The sequence below is a fragment of the Cupressus sempervirens genome, chromosome 6 (genome assembly GCF_028749045.1).
Source record: "Cupressus sempervirens isolate cs-2001-9-10 chromosome 6, ASM2874904v1, whole genome shotgun sequence".
Classification (NCBI taxonomy): Eukaryota; Viridiplantae; Streptophyta; class Pinopsida; order Cupressales; family Cupressaceae; genus Cupressus; species Cupressus sempervirens.
The window spans coordinates 143938366-143964410 of NC_143123.1; the positions used below are offsets into that span (position 1 = coordinate 143938366).

At 36.6% G+C, this 26045-nt stretch overlaps 1 protein-coding gene across 1 annotated transcript in view; it reads right to left on the reverse strand.

The window, feature by feature from the left end:
- Window positions 1-20314, reverse strand: part of LOC149551633 (tryptophan synthase beta chain 1) — a 74602-nt gene extending 54288 nt beyond the window's left edge. Inside the window, exon 1 of the mRNA XM_089787138.1 lies at window positions 19612-20314. Coding sequence (XP_089643264.1) covers window positions 19612-19992 — 381 coding nt within the window. The 5' untranslated portion in view covers window positions 19993-20314. The remainder of the gene's footprint in view (window positions 1-19611) is intronic.
- Window positions 20315-26045: the final 5731 nt, after the last annotated feature.

Below are 26045 nucleotides of genomic sequence, written 5' to 3' on the forward strand. Positions count from 1 at the left end.
TTGAAGATAAGAATAAGGGAGTCATTCTTTCTGAAATTGAACCTAAGACGGTTGAAGAAGTTTGTTGTGACCAGAGCTGGTTGAAGACAATGGAAAAGGAAATGGAACAGATTGAGAAAAATCTGATTTGGGAACTTGTTCCCAGGCTGGAAGACAAAGAAGTTATCAAAACCAAGTGGCTGTTCTGGAATAAGTTATCAAAATGAAGTGGTTGTTCTGGAATAAAATGGATAAGGATGGACTTGATGTGAGAAACAAGGCAAGATTTATCTGCAAAGACTACACTCAGATTGAGGGCATTAATTTTGAAGAAAATTTTGACGCTCGAATGGAAGCTATCAGAACATTTTTGGCATTTGTAGCATTCAAGGATTTAAAGTCTATCAGATGCATGTGAAGACAGTGTTGATGAACAAAGAACTAAAAGAAGAGGTTTACATTGAATAACCAGAAAGATTTAAGTTTTCAAATGATCCGGACATTGTCTGCAGACTCAAGAAAGTTTTGTATGGATTGAAGCAAGCTCCTAGAGCTCGACATGGAAGATTGGATAAATATTTGATCGATCAAAATTTTCAGAAAAGCAAAATCCATTTCAAATATGAAGAAAAATAACTCTTAGTAACTATGGCTTTCATGAATGACCTGATATTTCGAGGAGATGATGGCAAGTGCAAGGAATTTGCTAATCAGATGCTCGATGAATTTGAGATGTCTATGATTGGTGAGTTTAATTTTTCACTTGGATTACAAATAAATCAGAATAGTGAAGGCATTTTTATCTCTTAGTCAAAATCTATCAGAAAATTGTTGAAGAAGTTTGGGTTTGAAATTTGCAAACCGTTGTGTACTCCTATGACTATCAGATGTAGGATGACAAAAGGAGGCAAATCATCCAAGGAAAATGGGATTAAATACAGAGCAATGATTAGAGAACTGCTAAATACCAGACTGGATATCATGTATGTTTTATGTTTGACAGCTAGATTCCAGTAAAAACCAAGAGTGTCGCATGTTATTGCAGTAAAAAGGATCTCCAAATATTTGAAAGGAACAAAGGAGTTCAAATTGTGGTATCCCAGAGGATTAGACTCCACTCCAAAAGTTTACACTCATACAGATCTGGTCTGTCATTTTCATGATGGTAAGAGTACCAGCGGTGGAGCATTTTTTCTTGGCTCCCGGTCAGTTGCTTGGTTCAGTAAGAAGCAGGAATTTATATCTTTGTCTTATGCAGAAGTTGAATATATTGATGTTGCACCATGTTGCACAAAGGTACTTTGGATGAAACAAATCTTTAAGGATATTGGTGTAATATTTGATGAACCAATCTCAATCATTTGTGATAACACCTATACAATAAATCCAATAGAGTAACCCACATTCACCCATGTTCCAATCCGGTATCTCTTCTTAAAGGAAAAGATATTAGACTGTGAAGCAGAACTTGTGTATGCGCCCACAACAAAACATATTGCAGACATCTTTACAAAAGCATTGTGCAAAGATACTTTTTGCACAACTTCAGAATTGGTTGGGGGCATTACCCCTTCCTAACTTCAAACTAAGTATCTTTGGCACAATATTAATCCAGAGAGCTTACTAAAAATTCTTGGTCTGGACTAATGTATGTGGCTTCCCCTCAAGGGTAGCAGTGTGTGTTGCCTGCCTTTGTCCTTAATATAAAAGGGGGAGAGAATGTGTTATACGATGGGACTGTGTTCAGTTGTGCAGTTGTGTTTGTTGTTGATGGAGCCATCAATGACAAAGGGGGAGCTTGTTGACAAGGGCAGTTTGTTGTCAATGTTGCAGTGATGTTGCAAAGTTGAAGAGGTACGTTGCAGACTTGATCATATTGTTGTCGTTGTAGTATTTTGTATGGTTGTCTTTGATGGGAAATGTTGATGTTGTTGATGTGTCGGTATGGTTGTCATTGATGACAACATACTGCTTTGGTGGATGGTATTGTGAGTGGTATTTATGTTAGGTTGATATGGTTTTGAGTTTATGTTGGTTTGGAAGGTCGTGCTTCAGAAGGATGGTGCTCCAAAAAACGTGTTTTCGTGGTGCAGTATGCGATATTTGTGTTTGACAATGGTCCTGAATTCTTTGCTGGCAATATGGTTTCATTGTTTTTCTATTTTGGATTGTGATGATGTGGTCCAGAGTGTAATAACCCCAACTGGCTATAGCATAATAAAACATCAATTCTTTCACAAATTCAAGGGTTTGTCATTTTGTCAGGCACCTGGCAAGCAACCTTGGTACCAATTCATGATATTGAATGTATGGCAAATTGCTCTGATCTGAATTAATCAACAATTTATGTTTTTTCCAGATGGAAATTATAAATATACAATTTCTAATTCCTTGCAAAAATTCTGCCACCTAAAATAATGGTACCAATTCATTGACTAACAGCTAGACAAATCCTTCTATCATTTACAGTTGCTCAAAATGCAATTACAAATTACAATCCATTTATTAAAATCAAGAAAGATAGAACCTGGATAGATGCACAGGTCGCAGCTCTCTAGAATGATGCCAGATTAAAAGGCAAGCCACAGAAACTAAGCGCAGGTCTCTGGAATTAATTCGCAGGCCTTAGAGAATGATTTGCAGGCCCTCCAAATGTATCACAGCCACTCCAATTTATTAAGACACTCTTGTAGACGATAAATCCCTGCCTTAAAATGTAACTGCAGTCTTCCTGAGTGCACACACAGCCTCTAATGTTGAACAGCAGGCCTGGAAATGAATTGCATCCTCTGAAATAAGAGACGCCAGCCCTCCAAACAGTCACACAGGCTGGAAATATATTCCTTAACAGCCAATACCTTCAGCTCAATCAATTCCTCTTGCAAATAACAACTTCTCATAAATAGTTAACACAGTAGAGAAGTCTAGGCGAATTATTTTACTCCAGCAATAATTTATAAATTCAATATCTCAGACAAATTCCACAACTCAAGCCCTCAACCAATAAGCCAATAGAAAAATAATATTCAAAGATAGATTTCCCAGTTACAGTAGGAACCAAGGGGAAAACAATAAGTCAAATCTCAAAAACTGATCCACAATACCTCAGCTGCGGAATCAAATGCACTTCTCAACTCTACAAACCCTTTTACCTCAGCTACGGAATCAAATGCACTTCTCAACTCTACAAACCCTTTTACCTCACCAAGGGCACGAAAATCAGAACTTCAGGAAATGTCACAAAAATGAGAAAGAAAAATAGACAAATCAAATAATCAGATGCTTTTCCTTTCACAATGAGCTCATATTTATAATCTCCAAAAACCATTTGTTTCCCAAACAAAACTACACTCAAGAAGCTTCACCAACACGACATTAATAAGAAGCTTCCATTAGATTCTTTTAATGAATAACAATTCCTTGCCCTTTTCTATTTAATACTTGACACTAATTAAATAAATGGCCCCTTCCAATGATGACTCAACTCTCAACTTAAGTGAAATTATAACTTTATAATAAGTCATTTAATGATTTAATAATAATTTGGCCACTAAAAATATAATAGCTCCCAAAATACTCATCATTTAAATATTTTGTATGAAGTAGAAGTCACACCTATTATTTCTCCATGTGACCAAGTGCACTTTCCAAAAATAGAAAGGGTCCATCTCAATCAACACCCAACTTACCACAAATAGTAAGTACACAAAACTAAGCCCAAACAAAGTCCAATCTGAGCTAAACAAAGACCAACCTGTAACTTACTGAATTGTGGAGAAGACAAGCCCCTCCCAAGCCAAGCCATTGCCTCAGCAGACCCTCTATCCACAATAATTAGCGTACGAGGATCACAATAATAGGCTAATCTCTAAAACTCTGATGCTAACAAAAATGGAGACATTACATAGACACATAATTGCTAATGCGTTCTTTATTGAGCTTTGATTATTATGGCATTTGGGTAACATGTTATTTGGTCGAGGTGGTGTGTGTGGTATGGTCCACTTTGCGCTCCTCCCCACTGCAAGAATCTTTAGTTTGGACCTATTTCAAATTATGTTTTGGATGGCCAATGTTCATATTTCTAAGATCAATATATATAAGAGGATGTTTTGTGATTAATTTGGATAAGGTTGATTAAGGAGAAGATCTGTCAGATACATTGCGAAGGTTCAGCAGAAGTGTGGAGTAGAGCATCTGTCATTAGACACCCGAGGCAGTGAGCTAAGGGTTTCTTCCAATAGTTGCATTACAGTGGAGGATTTCCTTTTTCTCTCTTTTCTCTTACGGCAGTAAGCCCACCCGTAGTGAGCATTCTAGTAGTGAGCCACCCATTGTAAAATTCACCTTAACCAGTGTTTTATTAGTGAGAGGTAACATTCTCCGTGGTTTTCCCCATATCTATTTCTCCATGTAGAAATATGGTGTTTATTGTGTATGATTCATATGTGTACTCTTTCATGTTTACATCTGATTTGATCTAGGGGACAAAGTATTAATTCACTATTTCCAAATCTGTGAAAGTGTTTAAAACAATTATTTGACAATTAATTCACCACCCTCTCATTCGTCTAGGACACTCAACAGTTAGCATAATTGTCCACTCTATCATTAGCCTGTACATAATAGATGATTTTGATCCTTGTCTTGCATGTGAGTTGGATAGGTTCTTCTAATCGGCAAATTGATCTTGAGCTCTTGCCAATTTCAATGTAGACAATTGTGAAAGACATCCTGGGTATAGCTCAATTATTTTCCACATCCAATAGGGAGAGTATTGATCATTGCAGTTAATTCATGATGTTAGTACGCAGGCTTCCAGATGATGATTTGTTGATTACAATGATTTTGGCTCGCTAGCATACTCAAGATTCTTCCCTCACTACTTGGATATTGTTGATGATATGATTTCAATGGGTGATTACAGAAATACTACTTGTTTAGCTGATTTCAGAATTGGTTATGCTGACTTCTTCTATTCTAGTCCCTAGTTAGTGATAGATCAGCTTCTTGTTTGGAACTTCATGAGGGGAGATGTTTCTACTTTTCGAAAGAGTCAATAATTCTCTAGGTTGGCCTAGATCATGATTGGCGGTGAGTTTGCTAATGCAGTCTTTCCTAAGTTTGCTTGGTAGGATAAATTACATGGCATTGATTTCAGCCCTCTTAGATTTTTTGGTATGGGTGTTGATGATGATAACTTTTTGGGGATACGTGAGAGGAGATTTCAATTTGACCATGTTGGTTTGCTAGTTGTGATTAGAGTGGCGTAGAGGCGACATGATGGTTGTTCTTTGAGATTGATATGGGACCTTGCGATCATTTTTGGCTACTTTCGTGATCAATTTGATAATTGTGGAATTTCTTTTACATTGCTCGAGGACAAGCAATATTTAGGATGGGTAGATTGTTCCCCATTTTTTGGTTCTCTTATAGTTTAGCTTGTGTTGATTTTTTGGGTTGGTCTCAGCAAGATCAAAGGAGTATATTGATGTTGCCAGTCTGTTCAAAGAAGATTTATTGAGATAAACAACACTTTCAAGAGTGATTTCCGACAACTTGGCCCAAACTTACTATATTTAGTAATATACTATTTTTAGTAAGTGTCAATTTGGATACTCATTGGTTACTTGGAAGTTTTGGATGATTTACTATCTTTAGTAGTTCCTATTTTTAGCAATTACTATTTATAGCAGTGTTCCACGAGGACGCATCCCCTATGCTTTTAGGCTCCTACCCATGCCGAGGATGAAATGGGGATGCGGGGACGGATTTTTGCCATCCCCAAAGCCGTCCCCTTTTTGCCAAATTCGGAAACATCCCTGAAACGGCAAAAAAAATTTGGCAAGAAACTTGGGGACGACCAGTAGTACTGAGGATGGCTTTGTTGTCTCCTAGCTGTCCCTGAAACTTCTAGCCATCCCAAAAACTGCTGGCCGTCCCCTTTTTTCCAGCTAGTCGAGTAAAGGCAAAACACTAAATTTTGCTTGGCGGGTCCGTAGTTGTCTTAAAGACGTAATAAAAATATGCAAACCATATATGTCCATTAAAACACTAAAACTCTAACTCTTCTACTCATTTTAAGATATGATGTACTTTCTAAGAGGGAAAAAAACATAGGGCAACAGCAGTAGCAGCAGTGCGGAAAGATTGCATTTAGTATTTCTATTTACTACTTACTATTTTAGTTGCACTTCTCTTTATTCCATTTTGATTTAACTACGTATGTATGTGATATGTTATAATGGAGGTACTTAGTATTTGTCATTTGATAATTTTCCATGTATTGATCTTCTAAAATGTCTATGGTGAATGGTTTATCAATGCTATGATATGCATACATGAATTATCTCTCTCTATATAAAAAAATCCCCTATGTTTTTTATTGTCGACCCCTAAGGTCCCATCCCCTAAATTTTGGCTTTGACCCGTCCCCATACCAGAAACACATCCCCGTCCCCTAAAACGTTCCCATCCCGGAAACTCTGTGGAGCATAGATTTATAGCAATCTCTATTTCTGGAAAAGAGTCTCAATCTCAGCCTCAACTTCAAATAGTTGAGTCTTTAGTTTAAAGTTTTCCTAAGGCTGGGAAATACCATTATATTATTTCACCTAAATATTTTATAAAGTGACTATGATTTAAGTGAAATAAAGTGTTTAAAGGAACCCTCCACCCCCCTTGGGCCACGCCTAGGCAATAACAACTTTAAATTGTTTATAAGTGAAATTTATCAAGGGCTAAAATTGATTATATTATTATTGAAGTTGTACTAATCTAGTGTTGCCCTAACTTTTCATGAAAGGCGAAAATCAGACCAATACTTCAATCACCAATTTTATTGAAGCATTTGAAGCTTGGGCGATTGTTCCTTTCCAATCCTTGATTTTGCAACTTCAGAGGTTTTGTTTGGGCTGAGACGGACACATTTTCAGGTGTCGTTTTTTTTAAAGTGCATAATTTTTAGAGAGCAATTCAGATTTGCTATCATAAAATAGGCTTATTTGGATGAAAAATTCACTTTCAACATTTAGTCTATTTTGGCTTATTGGGTACTTAAATTTGTGGATTGTTTTGTGATCTAGTGTCCTAATTGTATTGAGTCTGTTGTTGCTTTATATTTTTTGTTGCAATAATCAAAATCAAAAGTCCAATTTGTCCAATTAAGCAAGTGCAATTGTACTCGCACTACATATAAAGTGCCAAAATCATCTATTTAGGGGGGTTTTCATTCATTCATTGCATTTTAGGGGTACATTATTGATGTAATCATGGTAGCAATATATCTTGTTGTCATACAGTTGACTAGAAATAATTACGCATTATAGGCAAAAGGCATCATCACACATTGTAGATGGCTTAATATTTGCCTCATCTTTATGGACACATACCTGAGTCAAAGACATATTGGAAAAGACATGCTTGGATGGTTAAAAATTCTCATATTAGAGGTGTGATTGGTAAATGTCTCTCTAGAAGCTCAAGAGATAGCACAAGAGAGATAAGCAAAATGATGATCAATTGATTAAGTCAATAATGATCAAGAGTACAATGCTCATGCCTAATTGATTTACAATGTAGATGGCCTAATATCTTGCCACATATTTATGGACCCGTACCTGAGCCAAAGACATATTGGAAGAGACATATTTAGATGGTTAAAAATTCTCATATTAGAGATGTGATTGGTATAAGTCTCTCTTCCATGAGATATCATCAAGTCTACTTTGAGATCAAGAATAATAAATCCCCTTGTCTAGTTTGGAATGTTATTTGGGAACATTTTGGAGATTCAATTAGGCATGAGCATTTTGGATAGTCCTCCAGTACCGACTGATCCAGTTGCAAATTGTCTCATTCTACTTGATGATGCAGATTATATTCCCTATGATGATGATACATTAGAGTTCATCATAGACCTTGCAGAAAGCCTTCGGTTGCATCTCCTACTTCTCCAGTTGAGATCATGTCTACTGTTGTTCATGATGATACTTGCATTTATACAGCCATGGATTCAAGTGATTCAGTGCAACAAGAAATTCCTTGTCTTCCAGTTACAGCGCCTTAGGATGACTTCTTGTCAAACATTGTAGGTTTGTTTCTGGAGTCCTATATTGAGGATTTGGGAGACTACAATGATGATATACATCTTCTCTTTGTTGAGGAAGATCCTTCTTTAGTTTTTGCGAGGGAACATTCTGACCCTCATCATTCTCCACTGGATCCTTCTTTCCAGTTTGACATGATTGTGGTTTTCTTACAGCATTTGGAGGTCTCTTTCACTTCAAAGAAGACAATTGAGTCTTTGGAGATTGGTTTTCATGAGTCCCAAACTTCACTGGAGATGTTACATTACATGGGGATCATACTCATGTGTTGGAGATCCCTGTTCAGTTTCCTGAGACATTCTACATCTTGAGGGTTCTTCCTACTCATTGAGGAGGATTCTTTGATACACCTATGGCACTATTTCTTCCTAAAGGGAAGAGCATCATTCAGTTTTCTTGGTGCAGCTTCTACATTGATCTAGGAGTATCTATCATGGGTGTAGATTCTACATTGAGGGGTGTTAAGTTTGTAGTTACTGTCAAATTGATATGATCAGAAGATTCATTATTGATAGTAAATAATCATTATATATATATATATATGGTTATACTAACTAATGATGATTGATTATAGAGACATGTCTCATACATGTCTCCTCCTCTCATATTTATGAGTCCTCAAATCTGCATTTGGAAAATATCTATAACAATGGCAATATAAACACATTTGCAGAAACGATCCATATTACTTAACATGGTATCAGAGTATGATATTGCTATCAAGATTTAACTATGTGATTTTGAGTCAAACTCATTGACCCATGTTTCATGAGTAGTGATTCAACATGAATCCATCTCTCATGAGAGTAAATGAAACACTTAGCACTCGTTGGATCTAGGTGATGCTAACAGGGGTGAAGCACCGAGACTTCCCAGGAGGTCACCCATCCCAATACTACTTCAGCCTGATCGCGCTTAACTACAGAGTTTCCTCCATGGTTAAACCCAAAGCTTGCAACCCCATTTGTAAAACCTTCACCAAGTGTTGTGCCTTATGAACCATTCATTAGAAAGCCCCTTAAGCTCATCAATTGATAAGTAGGAGATAATTTCCACAGCAAGTCAAATTATGATATTGCTAGCAGGATTTAATTGTGTGATTTTGAGTCAAACTCATTGACCCATGTTTCATAAGTAGTGATTCAACATGAATCCATCTCTCATGAGAGTAAATGGAACACTTAGCACTCATTGGATCTAGGTGATGCTCACAGGGTGAAGCACGGGACTTCCTGGAAAGTCACCCATCCCAGTACTACTCCAACCTGAGCACGCTCAACTACAGAGTTTCCTCCATGGTTAAACCCAAAGCTTGCAACCCCATTTGTAAAACCTTCACCAAGTGTTGTGCCTTATGAACCATTCATTAGAAAGTCCGTTAAGCTCATCAATTGATAAGTAGGAGATAATTTCCACAGCAAGTCAAATTATGATATTACTAACAGGATTTAACTGTGTGATTTTGAGTCAAACTCATTGACCCATGTTTCATGAGTAGTGATTCAACATGAATCCATCTCTCATGAGAGTAAATGGAACACTTAGCACTCATTGGATCTAGGTGATGCTCACAAGGGTGAAGCACCAGGACTTCCTGGGAGGTCACCCATCCTAGTACTACTCTAGCCTGAGCGCGCTTAACTACAGAGTTTCCTCCATGGTTAAACCCAAAGCTTGCAACCCAATTTGCAAAACCTTCACCAAGTGTTGTGCCTTATGAACCATTCATTAGAAAGCCCCTTAAGCTCATGAAACTTGGATCAATGAGTTTGACTCAAAATCACACAGTTAAATCCTGATAGCAATATCATAATTTGACTTGCTGTGAAAATTATCTCCTACTTATCAATTGATGAGCTTAAGGGGCTTTCTAATGAATGGTTCATAAGGCACAACACTTGGTGAAGGCTTTGAAAATGGGGTTGCAAGCTTTGGGTTTAACCATAGAGGAAACTCCGTAGTTAAGCGTGCTCAGGCTAGAGTAGTACTGGGATGGGTGACCTCCCGGGAAGTCCCAGTGCTTCACCCCTGTGAGCATCACCTAGATCCAATGAGTGCTAAGTGTTCCATTTACTCTCATGAGAGATGGATTCATGTTGAATTGCTACTCATGAAACATGGATCAATGAGTTTGACTCAAAATCACACAGTTAAATCCTAATAGCAATATCATAATTTGACTTGCTGTGGAAATTATCTCTTACTTATCAATTGATGTGGAAATTATCTCTTACTTATCAATTGATGAGCTTAAGGGGCTTTCTAATGAATGGTTCATAAGGCAAAACACTTGGTGAAGGTTTTGCAAATGGGGTTGCAAGCTTTGGGTTTAACCATAGAGGAAACTCCGTAGTTAAGCGCGCTCTGGCTAGAGTAGTACTGGGATGGGTGACCTCTCGGGAAGTCTTGGTGCTTCACCCCTGTGAGCATCACCTAGATCCAATGAGTGCTAAGTGTTCCATTTACTCTCATGAGAGATGGATTCATGTTGAATCACTACTCATGAAACATGGTCAATGAGTCTGACTCAAAATCACACAGTTAAATCTTGATAGCAATATCAGGATTTGACTTGCTATGGAAATTATCTCCTACTTATCATGGTATCAGAGCCTAGTTGCAAATGTAAGGAAGCAACATCATTGAACCAAACTAAAGCAGGAACTCGAAGATATACATATACAACTAAAATATACAAGAACTCAAAGATATACATAAACAACAACTAAAATATACACAAGGGTTGTTAGCATGTTCAAGAGATGGAAAACATCAAGTACGGGCCAACAAACTCATGGAATGTAATGACGATACGATCAATTCGAGAATCCAAATGCAATATATAGAGATGTGAATCATATGTCCAAAGCCATATTTATTAACAAATCCATACAAATGAACCCATAATAGAGAAGAATTTGGTCTATAGAATTACAGTTACTTTGAAAGGGAATAGATGATACGAAGAGCATGGACATATAAAGAAAATACAATTGAGGAAATGATGATCAAACTTTCATCTACATAATATATGGTCGACCTTCAGTGAAATGATGATGGAGATCAGTTGGGAAGATATTGGATATCCTTCGCAATAGATATAAACACAAGCACCAAAGATAATGGAATCACCACTCTCCTCCACATCGACTAGCGTAGAAGGCAAATACAGATACACAATGCATCCATTCAACCATTAGTCACCATTGACTACTGGCACAACAAATGACACCAAGGCGGAGATTATGATAGGAATTCAACAAGAAGGGACACATCCAATATCAAAGGAGTATTGATCAAAGATATAAGAAAACCTGGATACCAACTGGTGGAGTTACAATGGAGAAAGAAGGAACGATCAAGTCATGGACTTGAAGACACCCACTATAGTCTTAGAAAGCCATCAACACATGAGAATATTATAAGTCATACAAATGGCCATCGCCCAAACTCACTAGTAACACATTTATTAACCAATATGTATCGTACAACAAGATTGATGTCATAACACGAGTCTATTGTGAGAACCGTTGAGGAGCATAGACTTGGTATATTACTCGCCAAATGAGTTGACAAATGAACTTGATCTTGGTTACAAACCTCAATTGGGCCCTGCACAATACAGAGAAAATAAACGATATCCTACCTTGGACAAATTCGAATTCCCTTGTATTAATGAAGGCATTCAGAATCAACATCGACAGACAATAAGAAGTTTAAGAGCTATCAATGTAATTTATAAGCACACAAGAAGGATAAGAAGATACCGCATGAGGGTCAATTTAAAAAATTCCTGCCAAACATCCATGCGGATAGATAAGAAGTGTAAGGGTCAACCCCTTTGATCTTTCAAAGAAGGGTGGAGCACGAAAAATTCCACCAATCATTGCATAAAAGGAAGAATCAAATAAACCAAAGTGCAAATTCCTAATTGACAATGGTCTTCGAACATTCATAATCAGTATTTAGACATAGGAGGAATGTAATTAATAAGGAAGGGCACACAAGCCCTTGTTAGTCTACAAGAAAATAGGAGGAAGACCAACTTGAGTTGAACTCCTACTCATCACGAGAGGACCAATATGGTACAAAAATGGGAAGAATATCTATACATAAGAAGAGACCCAAAAAATATAGAGCAGTGAATAGAAATCAAAAGTCAAATATGTTATATTAAAGTTGGTACAGAATTATATGTCATCACAAGGTGACATGGAAAGTAAGGATAACTGCACGAGCTGTGACCGAGGGTAAGAGGATCACACCAGCAACAAGGGGCCACAACAACTAAGCACAACACTAGAACTCAAGAAATGTATGCTGACCAGATTGACTTGACCACATGGATGTGGGACCCATGCAAAGAGTGTGATCATTTAAATAATTTAAAAAAATTTTAAAAATAATAAAATTAAAATTAAAAGAAAAAGGGTTAACTTAAAGGCAACTGTTGATATGGAAATTTCATGGAAGGAGGCATCTTACTCATATTGTCGAGACCTACACTTCAATTCAACATACAAGTCTGGCATAGTGTTGTGAAGATAGTTCTTTCAATTCCCTTACATATGGAACATGGAAATGAGTTTTTTCTTACCAAAGTGTTCGAGGCTGTGAAATTAAGGTCACCATATAGATGAATGTTCATTTGCAAACAGCTAGTGGAATGATCAAGAGTATGTCTAGTATGCGGTGGCTTGTAACGAATATTACAACATAACTTCCTTTGTTGAAGAATGGTTCGAGATTGTGCTTGCTGGAAATAATAAAATGAAGAATAATTGTGCATGACCTTCAAATACTTGTGAATACGACCTCATTATATACCAATCTAGAAAGAAGGAATAGTTATAAATATTATGGGTTATGTATGATGATTTGATGATGATTTCATGATGTTTGTGCTTGTAAAGTACGATTTCTATCAAGGACCATATATTGCACTAATAATGGTGAGAATGGATGTTCAGTTCTTAATGTGATCACAATACAATTACTATTCTCAATTAATTCTCAAATTAATATAGGAACTTGAGCTTAAGGGATGGCAGACAAAGGATTTTTTTGATTCTTAAGAAAGTGGACCATGTAAAGAAGATTTTGATAGTGATTGAAAACTCTTTTGAATTGAAGTATGTAGGAATTTTACATTGTGGGGGGAATAATAACAAATGTTCCATTCCCACTTGAACCATCTTTAGAAAGCAGATGTTCCATTTTCTAATGTTTATGGACCCTCATGTGCAAATACGTATTCTTCTCTCTTACATTCATCTACTTATTGTAGTCTATCTCCTATTTGTAATTCTATACATACTAGAAGAGTTATTTGCCTTGATCTTTTATCTTTCTGTCTGAGGATATTCTTACAAGAAAAGGAGGTCGATACTTTACATATGCTACATGATATAGTGCAAAATCAACCTAATGATAGTAGCTCCAAAGACCCTGATGATCAAGATGGATAAAATGAGACTCTCATCTTTGATGATTGGATTATGGGATTCTTCTACATTAAGAGGGAATATGACACTTCTTTGAAGGCAACGCAGGAGCTTAGAAGATTGACACTCAAAGGGAGTCTAGAAATACATATGGGTGACTACATGATGTTGATGGGCCTACTCCTACGTATATCATGAGGAAGTCATGACTTATCACCAGAAAATCAGAAAAATGATATCAGATTCAGAGTGAGTGTGACAGGCATCTTTGGGTGAAGAGAGTTTCTGAGGGAGTAACTAGAGGACTTGACTTCACAGGATCGATGTTCAAAGGGAGAAATATTGAGATGCAATCCTTTGTGGATGATATCTTCTCTACAAGGAGAAGTTCTAAGAGAAATTCTTTGTAATGCGCTCTAGTAGCAGCTATGGTGGATCCACCCTCTGACTTGGTTCATGGTGGATATCATGTGAGCTACTACATGATGTTGTTGTGATTATGTCATGAAAGGTGACGATCTTTCATTGATGCATATATTTAGAGGGGAGCTATTGAAAGGTGACAATCTTATCAATAGTTGGACCTATTATCATAACAAACTACATTAAGTTGTTGTCCCAGAGTGTCGAAAGTTATGTTAACGAATAGAAGTTAACTATTGTAAGGTGACAATCTTATCAATAGTTGACCTATATCCTAAGACCAAAATGTTTTGGAGCAAGTGTTATCTTGGTTCTTCGGGCCAGATTTTGCCGGACACCATGAAAGTTGTTATGGTTCTTCAAGCCAGATATTACCGGACACCATAACTTAAATTTATAATAGACCACACTTAGGGTGGTATTTAAACTTATATTAACGTTATAGAAATTGTTTAATTTCCCTCCTTGCTAAAAGAATAAGTGTTGAGAAATTTAGTCTCATTGTGAATTGTAGCCAATTCCATATATAATATATGTGTGTGTTGATGGATTTATGTTGATATCCTTAAATATGCCATTCTAGGAATATCATACTGAGATGATATCTCTTTGTATACTCAAGAACATAATATGTTCTATATCAATCCTTCCTAACTAAGAGGGAGTGTTAAGTTTGTACTTATTGTCAAATTGATATGATCAAAAGATTCATTATTGTTAGTAAATCATCATTAGATAAATATTCTTTTACATATATATATATATATATGGTTATACTAACTAATGATGATTAATTATAGAGACATTGTCTCCTCTCATATTTATGAGTCCTCAAATCTGCATTTGGAAAATATCTATAACAATGGCAATATAATTACATTTGCAAAAACGATCCATGTTACTTAACAAGGGGGAGCTTCTTTGCTTCTCTTCCTACTTCATCTTTTGAGGAGACATTTTTTTCTTTGGAGTTTGAGCCATATTATTACATAGATCAGTTACCACCGGTTCCTTGTTTGTCACCTTCCTCTATTTGGCTTAATCCTGATTGGTTCGTGGCATCTTTATCAATCAAGGACGTGGCAACGTATCATCAGACTTCAGAGGCATCATATTTCACTTGGATTCCCCTTCTTCTTATCCACAGTAGGAAGCATTCTTGCATTTGTACTTGGTCTATCTTCTTCCACATGGGAGAAATGTTGTTTGTGGGCATTGGACCATCTTTTGTCTTCAAGCACTCACTATCCTTGGAATAGATTACTCACTATGGGGGGAATATCATGTCTTCTTATTCCCTTCTTGTAGAGGGATTCCTTATTGTATGTGCATGATGCATGTCATAATAGGGGGAATTTGATTACTCCATCCATACATACATCTTGCTTTTCTTTTTCATCCCTCTTTTTTGGGAAGGGTTTTTCCCATGAGGTTTTCCCTCTTTCTCCACTTTATGAGAGATTGCATTGCATATCTTTTGCACTTGCATATTGTACATGGGTCATTTGGTACCTAACATGGCCTAGTAGTCCAGACCCATCTTGCATTGTCATCTAGCTTTTGTGAGCTCTAAGTGCATTCCCCTAAGTTGCACTTAAGAGGGGATGTTGGTGTATTAAATATTACTAATTACACTTAAGATTACTTAGGATAATGCATTTTCATATTAGTTGTCATGTATACACCTAGGAGTTTGCATTATATTTGAGCACATGGTGTACGAGAAATCCACTTGCACATAGTTGTTGTCTCATACCTCATTGTTTGTGAGTTCCACTTTTGTGTTCTTATCACATTATCATCTTGACATGTTGCACATAGTGCACATACTTTGTTACACGATGGAGGATGATCCACCTTTAGTGGACAAGTGATTACACCTTGCCTAGTTGATAGTTTATCTCTATCATCACTTGTAGTTATCATGCATTGCCTATATATTCAGGCACTTCTACATGCATTATATTTGAATCTGAATATCCAATATCATTTGATCATTATTGAGATTCTCATTTGATCATCATCTTGTCTCTCTTGTGCTACCTCTTGAGCCTCTAGATCTTGGCATTACATTCATTGCCTTAGGCAAATTCTTACACTCTTTATTAACTTAATGCTTCAGCCTATGGAGAGAATAGACAATAGGCTGCATTAATATTTATTTATTTATTTATTGATGTGCTGAGAAAAAAGGAGACATTGCATTTTCTAACAGTTCTCTTAGGTATCTTGAGTCACTATCTAGATAGTTTTCTAAAGTAGTTATTCTATGTAACTATCTCAAGTGACCACCCTAGGTAGTTATCCTAAGTAGTTCCCTAGGTGGTTATCATAAGTAGTTGGTTAAGTAGTTACAAGTTGGTTATCGAAATGGGCCTATAAATACAATGCATTTTGCAATCTATGGGGGTTATTGGGAGGGACGGGAAATTATGGAGAAATTTTCAAAGACTTTTGGGTTTACACCACATACAGAAGGGTTTTTGATTAGTATATTTTTCATAAGGGCAATAAATAATGCATTAATCCTATGTCTTAAACGTATTCAGGAACTGATATTACCAATTTTTCTTATGTTAAATTAGTAATCTCTTATGCTATGGTGAAATCCATTTTTTCTCTAAACTATGTAAATTGTAATTGATGGGATGGAATGCACTCATTTCTTGCTATCTTGATTTAAATGTTTTGGAATAGTATATCTTTTTGTATGTCAAGATATGCTATCCTTCTTTTCCATTATTGTATTTTGTGCTAAAAAACTTTACAATCATTATTCATTGTGAATCTCAGTGAGTATTCATATGTCTTCTAATGGGATTTATGTTAACCATTTCTTTTAGTTTTTTTTGTGTTTCCTATTGTACTTCCAAGTGAATAGTACACAAAAATTACAAATATCCCTATCATACGAGGAAGCTTTCTCTCTCAAATGCAAAGGAAGATTGCAATTAAATTGTGATCTAGTTGCAATTTCTCCAACTGTTGGCAGGGTTGTCACAGCTCACAAAGCAAATAGAGTCAGTTTCAAAGATGAATATGCGGTGACAAATCTGTTTACCCACAATGCTCCAATGCTTAGCTTCTTTTGATCGCTTGGATACTCAATGTTTGAGTGCATTTTCATTTGGGTTGAACCTTTGGCTAGATTTTGATGGCACGGTTGTCTGAGGGCAGAAGCCCAAAATGAGTGTCACAGCTTGCTTGAGGAAGAGTTTGCAAGTTGAGGCAGCCAAAATCCCTTGGTGTCCATGTCCATCAGTGATTTTGGCAGCTCTATCTCACCATAGCCCTCGGCAAAATCTGCCAAAAGCAATAGTGACCAACAGGAACTTCAAGGTTGTGCTGCATTCGGGGTGACTAGCTAAAGGAGAAGATTTTGGGGCCTCCACCAATGTATTGGCTTCTCCCAACTGCAATGGCATCACTAGATTATGCCCTTCTCTTTCTTTCTGCCTCTCATCCACAATTCTTGAGGTTTTCTCAGATGATTTTGCCAAGGATCAAGGAAAAAATCTGCAGGATCATGTCCTGACCATGCAGATTCACAAGGATATGGCCAGAGTTATGTGATTTGCACTCGTGGATTTCGAAGAAGTGTGAAGAATACACGGAGGGAGAAATATGGATTTACCCTTGTGCCAAAGGGCTTTTGTATCCTCAAATTTGACTCTCGGGATGATAAGAAGTTGGTGCTGAAAAACGGTCCTTGGATCTTCCAAGGTGATTTCCTATGTATGAAAGCATGGTTCCCAACCTTTGATCTACATACAAAAATCTTCACTACAACTTATTTATGGGTGCAGCTAATGTATCTCTCTCTACAAGTTTAGGAACTTGGCTGCTTGTGGGCCATTAAGAATGGCTTAAGGAAGTATCATTGCACTTCCAAGGAAACTATTGATTTCTGAAATTCCACATGTGCTTGAATATGTGTTTAAATGGATTTGTCTAACAGCCTCCCTGTTGAGATACAGTTGAAGCGACGTAACAGATGCCAGAAGCAATTTACTGACTATGAGAAAATTGCTTTCCGATGCAAAAGAAGTTGCTTAATGAATAACCATACATCCCAATGTCAAAAACAGCATGTAATGGGGAATTCGGCTTCTTATGCTTCCTGGTGGGTAGGGTTGAGCCTCAACATTATGTCATTCCTCCCGACTCTCAAGACTCGAATCAACTCCAAGCTCCTTCTGGAAATGCTAAGGTTTGTTCCCTCATCCATCTAGCAGTTGCCCTCAACCTCGATCTGCTGCCCACCACAATAGTGGTCCCACAATGGATTCTCAGATTTAGTAGCAATTCCAACCCGGCTTGCTCCCCTGTGCCCCTGGAAAATTTTGTGGTGACGAGCAGTGAGGACGGTCCAGAAGTAAAGAGCTGCCATCCAATAGATTCCAGATGCACATAAGTAAAGAGGAGGAAGCAAAATCTTCAACATCAAATGACCTTCAGGTCCTCCATAAGGGGAAAAGGTGGAAATTTTAAAAAACTTGATCAGCCATATGGACTGGAAGGCAAGGTGTTTTGCAAGCTTTTTAGCTATCTTGTAGCTTATGATTGCTTTTGTTACTCAGTGGCAACAGTAACTTTTTAGATTTAGTGAAGAATGGCTCATTTTTTGTAATTTTCCCCAGCCACGGACCTAGTCGATGCACCCCTATTAAAGGGCAGATGTGTTTCTTGCATTTTCTTATCGTTTTACATATGGGAGTGAACCCCATGTCCACAACTTCTTACGAATCAAAAATAAGATAGAATTCATAGGAGTACTTATGCTGGTGGGAACGTGGTATAGTATCTAGCTAATTTCATATTAGGTTTATTTACACTTAATATAAGTTTTTTAGATCATAGACACTTGTTATGATTTTAATGTCCTATAAGTCTCATCTTTGATTTTACTAAAAAGGGATTCATTATTGTATATTGTACTAGTTTTATTTTGCATCTAATAAATTATCAGGCTAAAAAGCATTTCCATTGCTTCTCTACTGTGGGCGAAATTGTTTTTATTGCTGGTGATGCTTGGGCTAATGTGGAGTTGATCAACAATTCTGACAACTTAAACCTTTAGATTGTTCTGAACACCACAAAAACTGATAACTTACTTGCCAAACAAAGCATCATTTCTGCATTTAAGCTCACACGTTTGAGGTATATTATATCTGGAGGAGTCAAAGCGCATGAATCCAAGGTTCAGGGATCTAAAGAATCGCCAGAACTAACAATAGTTACTTGTCTGAGATGGTTCCCAGGATTATGCAGTTACTATCGAGATTTTATCAGTGGATTTATCCATTTATACTTATTATTGGCATAGTAAAGAATATCCTAATGGAACCCAGTAGTATCCACTTTGGGGTATAAATTATAAATGTATGATTGTATTTGAACTTTTTAACCCTAAAATATAATCGAAGTTTTTGGAAGATTGTATCAGATAAAAGGTCAGCGTAGACTATCAAAAATTATAAAGGATTATACTGGAAACATGTATATATATTTTAATGCTATTCACTCTCACCATTAAACATTCCAACATGTGAATGGAACCATCACAAATTTTTGAATTGAAAGATGGGCTCGAAAATCGAATTTACTCCCTTGGCTCCAACAACCCAAGGATAAGAAACGAGAAATGGAATGTGTACCTGAAAAGCTTGATCCTCTTTCAGTAAATTGAAGGCCGATTCGAATTCAGACAAAGCATACATAAGTGTCTCTGGTACATATTTGCCCCCATATTTCCCAAATCTCCCAAACTCATCGGGTCTTTTAACTTTTACGTTCATATTCATATCGCCACTTTGGTGCGGGGCTGCCATTGTGCATACTGGACTGCATGTGTTTGACCGTGCCTTGCTCAACGAAAAATGGGCCTTCCTCCCTAATGACACTGAAGAAGAAGAGGAGGAGGAGGAGGAAGAGGCCCATTTAAATCTGTGACAAGACCCTCCACGTCCACCATCTCTTTTGCTGCCATTGACATGTACCAGTGAAGACTGTGCTGAAGATGCAACTGTTGCTGCCATCTCTTCCTTAATGCAAAGGTCTCTCTCAAAATTTCAAAATGATTCGTTGAACCAAAAAAGGAAAAATAAAAAAATCCAAGTTTACAAATATTCAGGGATAAAACAAAATCCAGAAATACATCTCCCTCCAGCGGAATTATGTTGACGGATAATCCGTGCATATCACTAATTATCATAGATCTATAGTATTAGAGGTTGCAATTTTAATAGTATAATTGTTTGAGGTATCATGGGGTTTTGAAAAATCGTGTAAAGTTGGACTGAAAAAAATAATAGTTAAATGGTCTTCTGTCCACTAAAATGAATGGCACGGGATAGTGATAATATAAAGAAATGAGGGGAGAGTCCGGAGGAAATGGTACTCTCAATCTTCAAATTTTAAGCTTCCATTGTTAAAAGATTATAGTGTTCTTAATGTCACCATGAGCATTATGTAGTGTACATGTGTAGTTTATTTTCCAGGTCAATTTTGTTAGATTAGTTTTTATGCATGTGTTAGTTATTAAAAAATGTTTGATTTTATAGTTGTATGATATTGGTTTTACGTTTGAATTAGAAATAATTGTGTAGTTGAGATATTACGTATAATTATAATTACTTTCACAATTATGATACTTTATATGTTCTTAGTTAGTGATCATAGTCACTTTAATGATTATGCCGTGTCTTTAGATGATGATCACTCTTATTTTCATGATGATGAAATTCTTACGTTAGGATATGATGTTATTTATACTTGTGATTTATTAGTTGTACTTACCTTATACTTGCATATATATGGTGTGTGTGTGTGTGTGTGTGTGTGTGTGTGTGTGTGTGTGTGTGTGTGTGTGTGTGTGTTACATTTATTTTTAACATGCTTGATATGGTTGAGGGGGAGAGTTGTAGTCACTTATGGATCGAGATCTACATGATGTACCACTCCTCAGCATTGATTGTTTGGTTAGATATATATTTGAACATGCTCATCATTTATGCAAGTTTGCAGGTATCGGATATATACTTCCCTGAATTGTCAGGATGAGTGTGTCTTATCGCAATATGTCAATGGTAAAAGAGATAAAATTATATTCAGATATGAGTCTTAGCTTAAGCCTGATTATTGGCTTGGAAATGAGGACAAATATTTGTCTGACTATCCATCCAAAGCCTTGAGTCTATTCTTGTGCATGTTGTTCGATTTTGGATTTAATTTATTTTATGATTGTTGGTAAACAGATTGTCCTTTTATTCAACTCTTTGAATGCCCAATATTTGTGAACAATAGTTGGTTACAACAGTTGGGAAATCATAGCTAAGTGATTGACTTCCCTCTAAATTCTTAGGTACATCTCCCTTGGATTTGTAATTTGCAATGAATCTTGTTTGTTCCTAATTCTAAATGGGGGTTTGTTGTTGACCAAAGAACAGGAGAGGTAAACCAAGTTAGGCCTAAACATGAACTAACTCAAGCAAAGATTTGGGTCTTAAAACTAACCAAATCTATGAACTCACGCGTCTTATGAACCCGCAGAATTTGATGATACGTTAATGGATTCTATCTATGAATTAGTTGTTTAACTGAAAGCTTCTAACTCTAATAAGGGAGAGACTAACTTAAAGAATAACACAAAACATAATCTCTTTTAACTTTCAATAACACTACTATTATCTCCAGCTTGTATTGAACAGGAGAACAAAACTTTGTTTATTCCTTAACTCAATTCAGTTGAAAGAGATATCTTAAACTATCACAAAACAAGGGATCAATAAATGATTGACATAAAATACATTCAACTTGTCTCCGCAACATGAAGTATTTCACACCAAAAATTAGTCGACCTTCTATTAATCTTTCAATTAGGTACATATACGATTCTGAGATGAACATTACAAAATGAGACTTAAATCGGTTCATCTCCTCAAAATTGACAAATGGCAAGGAGGTAATTGTCAGTTACAACTTCTACGTCAAACTATGAAAGGGCGAGATAAAATCACTTCGCCTTCTTTCCTTTTTCCAACTTCACCTTATAGGCTTTGGCGACAACAATGATTGGGATCAACTTCGCATGTCTATGAACATGAACGTTAGTGCATCTTAAGAGCCACTTGGAATGCTCTATAGCTAGATCTTTGATGTCATTCAACCACTCTTGCATTTCCTACATAGCCACATGTATACACCCACCAAGCCTTTGGAGCTCCGACACTATGTTCTGATGATTAGAAGATTTCTCTGTTAAGCTATCCAGATAATTAGAGAAATTCTTTTGCATGGCAACAACTCCGACTATGTCTTTCCCTTGTCCACTGGCTTGGGAGTCTATATGTAGGCCTCTTAGTAATTCATAGTTTCTATCCTGCTCCTTTTTAACTTTGCTCTCTATTTTTTTTAATCCTTCTTCTGCCACTAAAATCATTTCAGCTTTGAATTGCATACTTTGTAGCCATTCAAGTAAGGGCTCATCTCCTTTAGGCAGAATCTTTGCCTTCACTACTTCCTTAGCTTTCATTTGGATGACCATGTTCAATAAGGAAATGCAATCCTCACTCTTGGCCTTTTATGTTGACAGGGTAGCTCAGTTAGCCGAGATGTTATCTTTCTCCATTTTGAGCCTTGGTATTGCATTACTAAGCTGCTCTATGATTGTAAGTCCTTCAGACTTGAGTTTTCCACTCCACTCCCTACTAATTTTCCAGAAGTGTTTGTCCTCTCATAGCTGAGAAATGATAGCCTAGATATCTGTAGCTGTAGGATCACTGGTAGGGGGAATTCCAAAAATACTTGCTAGTGGAGCAATTAGTTACCTGATAAAATGATTAAGCTCATGAATCTCCACTTTCATCCTAACTTTGGCAAGTTTGAGGCTTTCTACTTTCTCCTCTATCACTTTATTTGTTGACTTCTATAGGCCCACCTTAGTGCCATGCCTAACTTCTCTGAGGTCTAGAGACTACAAGGTGAAGTTATTAGTAGTCAGGTCTTCAATTCTCCCCTCCTTGGTAGGTTTAGCAATTTCCAAAGTCAAGTGCCCTATATAAGGGTCTCGGCCAAGAATTGACAAAGTTTTTTGTTTCTTAACCTTGCTCAATGTTGATCCAAAGTGAATGGCTAGAGATAGAGTCTCTTTATTTGGAACTACCTCCTCTATCCTTTTCTTCTTCCTATCTAAGGTTTTCTCGAGCCATGATTCAGTGCCAATCACCTTAGGTGAAGTCCCGAGCGTATCTACAATGAACATTTTCCTCTTGACTAGAATTAATGTCTTCATAGCTGAAGAGAAAGGATTCTTTGGAGCCTAGGAAATAAGTTTTGAAGTTTCGGGACCCTTCTCTATTTCTGCAGTCTTCTTTGTAGCTTCATCAGACTTTGTAGATTCACTCTCGCTACTTCCACCATCTCCAAGGACAACCACTTGTATTTGAGGGTTACTTGGTAGGAGTAATGCAGCGTTTATAGATAGAATCTATAATGCCTACCCCTAGTTGACTTTTCTTGTCGTATTGATGGATTCTTTTAGGCCAATTTTTTTTATTATGTTCTATAATTATTAGTACTTGGTTACCACATTAGATTAAATGTATTTCATACTTAGTTTATATGTGTGATTAGTTACTAAGTTATTTCTGGATTATTTTGATAATGATATATGTTGGAATGTTCAAATGGGAAGAGTACTTCTGAGGGGGCGGGGGGGTGAATCAAAAGTACCAACTTTTATCCTTTTAAGTCCTTATTAACATATAACTGAAAGTAAATTGCATGCATGTAAACATATAAACAAACATGAAATGAAAGCATGCATCAACACATAACACAAAGATTTGGTAACCCAGAAACCCTCCAGGAATAAGAAGGTAAAATTGGGCTGGGGATGACACCCACAAAAATTACTGCAGCAATCAATGTTCAACCACTTCTGATGGTCTGTCCTGTGAAAGGCCTACCCTATTAAAGGCTTTACACTGTGTCAATAGTGACCTAGTTAAAGGATTTACAAACACTTACATGAAGTGTCACCCTGTTAAAGGATTTACAATAGGTTGTTAAACCCACCTAATACATAGGATTTTCAAGACCTTCTTCAAAGGTTCTCCTACCTAGCTATTAAGCTAACCTATCAACCTAGGATTTCAACCTCTAATACAATTGTGAGAGAGTATTAGAACATTTGACCTGATTGAATGCAATCTCAAATTGTTGGATTCAGGTACTAGATCTTCTCTTCTCGTTATGATCCTTGCTTGATCTGATTTCTACATGTGTTCCTTGTTCCTTGTGTTGTTCTAACCAACTGGATGTGAAATTGTTGCTCTGTTCCTCTAAGTCTTTCCTTCTTCTCACTGAAATTTTGCTATAATCTCCCCTTACACTATTCTCTTCCACACATGCAATGGTGAATTTGACCTCCTTATAAAGAATGCAAAGACTTAGGGTTAGGTATGGATCTACAATCCATATTAAGTCTCAAATTCCTGCTCAAATCCTTGGATTTTTCTCATTGGTTGCATGCCTTCTCCATTTTTATGATTGGTTGCATGCAGATTGCATTGGGAATGTAAATGATTTTTCCTTATCCTTTTTCTCCTTCGAAATCTCTCTAGGTCTACTCCAAAAACTGTTTACAACTTAGTTTGTGAAAGCACAAACTCTTATGTTGATCCTGAGTTACTTGGCACTCATAACATTATTGATGCTCAACATGAACTGATTCTTGGATTGCTCGACATCTATTGCTTTCCTAGTTTGCTCGGCACCTATTAGACAATGTATTGCTCGGCACATGTATGTTTTGTATTGCTCGGCATCTGAACATTTATGGATTAGTTAGCACAAAAACATTTCTTGGAACACTCGGCACATAGTACGTTTTGACTTGCTCGACACCAACTATGGCTCGACACCTATTGAAATTCTAGCTCGGCATACATTGTGTACTCGACATATATAGTAAAAATGGTTAAGTGTGTTGACACTCAATTGTCAAGACTATTCTTTTGACCAACAATCTCCCCCTTTGACATGAGTGTCAAAAACACTTAACTAAGCATTTATGAACTTAACCTTATTGAGTACATTCTTTATTTGCTTGGTATTCATGCAAAATTTCAAAAAAATTTGTGAGTAACAATATACCTTATGACTCTTGTCCATTTCTTGAGATTGAAATTCTGTGCTAATGTGCCTGATCCTCTTTGTCAGTTGTCCTGTTTTTACATTATGAGCCTGTGCACTATATATGATCTGTGTGAAATTCAAAATTTTGCATCTCCCCCTTTCTCCTTTATTACTAGTCTCCCCTTTTTTGGCTATTTATAGACTTTCCACTCAATTTTTAAGATGAAAGAATGTAATTCAAAAATGATTACAAATTTATTCTCCTGTAGTATCTGCATATATATATATATATATATATATATATATATATATATATATATATATATATATATATATATATATATCCCTTTATACATATATCTCCTCCTTACTTTATCCCCCCCTTTTTGACACTGATGTCAAAGGGTTCTATGGAGTAATACCATGCTTAGCCAAAAATGTGCTATTTACTTCCAGGAGTATTTTCAGAGCTGCATCCCAATTTGCTAGTGCAATGTCCAATGACTTATGCTAGATGGCAACCTCTACTAGTAGATGTACAAGTCCATCTGAGGTAGAAAGATTTGAATCTTTCTTTAGGACTATTTTTGCATACATTTGCTCCTTATGGAGTACCTCCAAGTGAGGGGTTATAGAGGACTGCATTTGCATCAACTTAGCTTTTGTATTAGCCTCCTTTTTTGTTAATACAACTAATTCTCTTTTGAGTGTGAAGCATTTGAGCAAAATGCTTCTCACTCTGAGCTGGATTGGTTAGGAGTTGTATACTAGAAATATTTAGACTTCTCTCCAAGCTCAGTATCTTCTGGCTAGTCTCTTGTGTGAAGTTGGAAAAATCACACAACTTTTTGTACAGGGAGAAGATATAATTTTAACTCTATCTAGTTTCTTAGTCATCTCAACTTGAGATAGTGCTATATCACCAAATATTTTCTCATTTACCTTTCCTTGG